Source organism: Bubalus kerabau, chromosome 7 (genome assembly GCF_029407905.1).
Source record: "Bubalus kerabau isolate K-KA32 ecotype Philippines breed swamp buffalo chromosome 7, PCC_UOA_SB_1v2, whole genome shotgun sequence".
Lineage (NCBI taxonomy): Eukaryota > Metazoa > Chordata > Mammalia > Artiodactyla > Bovidae > Bubalus > Bubalus kerabau.
In genome coordinates, this window is record NC_073630.1 from 89,944,817 (window position 1) to 89,948,636 (window position 3,820).

Genomic DNA, 3,820 nt, shown 5'->3' on the forward strand with positions numbered 1-3,820 from the left:
TTCCTTCTCCAGGAGATCTTCCCAACCCAAGTATCGAACCCAGGTCTCTTTTGTCTGCTGCACTGGCAGGCAGATTCTTTACCACTAGTTCCACCTGGGAAGTTCTTTCATTTAATGTCAGTACTCATAACTCAGTGCCCAATCAGAGCACAGAAACAACCTCCAAGGAGAGCCAGGGCCAGTGGCCCTGTGGTTGATGCAACAATCACCATGATGACAAATGCTTCAATCACTATAATGAACACCACTCTCCTGCCTAGGGATGCCACTGCACCCAGGGGAAGACCTTTGAGTGTGCATGGTGCCACTTTGTCCCATGGCTGAAGATGGTTTGCCAAAAATTTATTCTCATCCTCCAGCAGAAAGCACTAAGACAACAACTGAGGCAACCATCTTCTTTGGGGCTGACAACACTATTCCTAAATCAGAAACAACTATTACTTCAGAAGGAGACCACGTTACTTCAGTAAATGACTATATGCTAGAAAATGATTTTTCAACAACTACAGGCAACAAGCTTATACCACCAAAGGAAAGACAAAAATCAGAAGATGATGTTGAATCCCACCTGGAGAAAGAATTTGCCACTCTGATGGACATTAAAAACCCAATGGCTAGTGAGTCTATCACTGAAAACTTCTTGCCAGTGAAAACTGGTAATATCTCATCAACAGATGCCATTTCCTTAATAGATTTTTCCACGGACATAGCAAAAGAAGATATTCTCTTGGATACCACTGACCCAGGGGATAAAGATGTGTCACTAACATCTGAAGTCTCTGGCACACCAAAGGAAAGCACAGCTGCTATTGCTGACACCCCGATCCTTCCAACTACAATGGGTAAATCTGATGTAAGCAATTATAGTTCCTCAGTTAAGTTCAAAGTCCCTGCTGATGAGAATGCCCATATTACTGACTCCTCTGTCCCTGAGGCTGAAATCACTCCAACTACTGAAAGAAACCTCACCACTATTCCAGACATAACTGCCCTTACAGAAGAGAAAATAACAGAAATTGACTTAATTCTTCCAGAAAATGACCCCAATGTTGTGCCTAAACTAACTGATTCTGATGAGGAAAAGTTCATCACTGTGTTTGAACTCACTACCACTGCTGAAAGAGACAAAGATAACCCAGAAGATGCTCTGCTAACTGATGAAGAGTCTACAGATGAAGTCAGTGTTTGGATGGAGAGGGATATGGCAAATGAAGAAGAGAGTCATTCTGTTCTGCTTACTGCCGTAGAATCCAGATATGACTTCGTCATCCCTACATCAGTAGCTATGAACCTCATGGAAGATTCGCTTACAGAAGAAGATTTGCCTGAAAATAATAGAATGGAATCTGTAACTAAGAATACTGATGAATTGTCAGGAACTACTCCTGATCTAGATGCATTCAACCATAAAGAAGACAATTTCACAACTGAAACTGGTGTCTTTAAACTACTGAAAGAAGAACCAGATGAGTTCCTGATTTGAAAGCAACAACAGAAATGCCACAAAGTATTGTGCAGTAGCCTAGGCAGCTAGTTTTAACATCTAATAAGTTTGTCCAGCAAGCAATAAATCTTAATAAACGAAAGAATGTGAGCGTTTAAGGCAAGTACAAAATTTAGAAAATGCACGGGTTTAAAAATAGTGGTCATGCAGAAGAATATATTTTGGGAAACTTTAAAAAGTCAGCAATACAAGAGTTTCCCTACTATCACAAAGTTTAATTGAGTTATCCAATAATTACTTATTTTAATATAAGATCTTTAATCCCAGCCTTCAGGGATATTAAGAGAGAGCAATAAAGCAAGCTCACTCCCCACTGCGTCTAATCATATACATCATTTTAGTTAATCCTCAATAGCATATTTTAATGTGAGTTAGAGACAAAGAGAATCAAATTAACAACATATTCAAAAACAATTGTAGTTTTAAAAGACCTTAAATGCTTATTCTAAACAGATATCTTTTTAGTATGCAACCAATGATTCTCTACTGAAAAATATATTTGAAACCCACACTCATAGAAAAAATAAGGCTATTTAGTAATTGTTTAGCATCCACATGTAAGAAATATAAGAAATATTACAGGGTTCCTGGCTCATGCTGGATGCAAACTAAGGCAAAATGATATTTTACAAATGTATACATCTGTCAAAAACAATATTGTATGTAAACATATGAATTAATTTAATTTTTTTCTTTAAAATCTCTTTCCTGAATTTTTGTTAATTTTTTTCAGGTCTTAAGCATTGATACTGCACTCTTCTTATGCTTTGGGTTAGCAATTCAAGAACATACATCTTCATTCTTTTTTGACACCAATTGTTAAAATGGGCCTGTTTTCACTTTGCTGAATTCTCTTCAATAAATCTTCTTGACAGCAACTGATTTACTGTATGTAAATGTGATTGATATTCTAGACCAGAATTCTCAAATTAGAGATATGAGTGAAAAAAATGAAAATTCATTGTTTAAAGAATAACTTAGCTCTGGGAATCAAGTAGAATGATCCTATAAGGACTCATAATTTTATTATTCTTTATAAAGAAAAACAAAGCCAAAGCACTAGTTGAAAGTTAAAGGTACCTATATGGGAGGTGGGTGAAGAGGGATAGGAATTTACACGACATAGACTATAGACTTTGTTGTTTAGTTGCTAAGTCATATCTCTTTTGTGACCCCATGGTCTGTAGCCTATCAGGCTCCTCTGTCCATGGGGCTTTCCAGGCAAGAATACTAGAGTGGGTTGCCAGTTCCTTCTCCAGGGAATCTTCCCCACCTAGGGATTAAACCCATGTCTCCTGCATTGACAGGAGGATTCTTTACTGCTGAGTCACCAAGGAAGGCCGGACTATAGACTAGAATAATGTTGAGTTACTGCCTAACTACAGATTGTGTTGGATATATAAGCAAATATAATAAGAGACTACAGCTTTGATTTCACACAAATTCAGGTCCAGGGAAGTTGTGTCTGAAAAAGTGAGATTTAAACTAAAGATTGAAAAAATGTAGAGAATTGGGGATATAACCTGTCCAAAGCCCTGAGGCAAGAAATGCCTCAAATTATTCAAGAAAATGAACTGAGCATGTGGTTGGAAAAATGACACAAGTTGAAATGGAAAAGTAGGTAGGAGAAAAATTATGTGGTGTTTGTTGAACATTCTGAATTTTATCCAGAATATATTTGAGAGCCATTAAAGGTTTTAATCACTTATCCTCATATCAACCTTAGTACTGAACTAGGAAGCAATCTGAAAAGCATCATTATTTTAAAACTCCAACTACAGTTTCTTCTAGGAACTTTGCTTAGGAAGGAGGATCTTTCCTGCTTCTTCCTAGTTGGTTGCTAGCAATTATTTACATTCTTTGGCGTATAGACAGTCACTATAATCTCTGCCTCCTTCATCACACAATGCTCTCTTTGTGTGTCTCTGTGTCTGGATTTCCCCTTCTTATATGGACACAGCTCATTGTATTAGGCCCCTAAATCCTGTGTGACCTCATCATGGTTACATCTGCAAAGATCTCAAGTCTGAATAAGGTCACATTGACAGGTTCTGGGAGTTAGAACTTCATCATACTTGGGAGTGGGAGGAAAGACACAACTCAATACATAACACCTGTTGATATAATGTTTATCTTCCCTACCAGTTTATATGTTGGATAAGTAAGATGATTACATAATACATCATCAATACCAGAACACTTTTGAGCTGAAAGAAAATAATGACTCCAAAACCAGGAGCATAAACTTAGAGTTTCCTAAATAAATAGAGCTAGTCACCCCACCCTAAGGGAAGAGATCATATCCGCCTTGTCCAT

General features: G+C 37.5%; 1 protein-coding gene across 1 annotated transcript; it reads left to right on the forward strand.

Annotated features, from left to right (window-relative positions):
• Positions 1-316: 316 nt before the first annotated feature.
• CABS1 (calcium binding protein, spermatid associated 1) lies at positions 317-1,483 on the forward strand. Its single transcript, XM_055588731.1, has one exon. It carries the CDS (start codon positions 317-319, stop codon positions 1,481-1,483), a length of 1,167 nt encoding a protein of 388 aa, XP_055444706.1.
• Positions 1,484-3,820: the final 2,337 nt, after the last annotated feature.

Bases quoted from the DNA above. Each gene is read 5' to 3' on its own strand.
- CABS1 (XM_055588731.1), top strand. From the start codon at position 317: ATGGCTGAAGATGGTTTGCCAAAAATTTATTCTCATCCTCCAGCAGAA.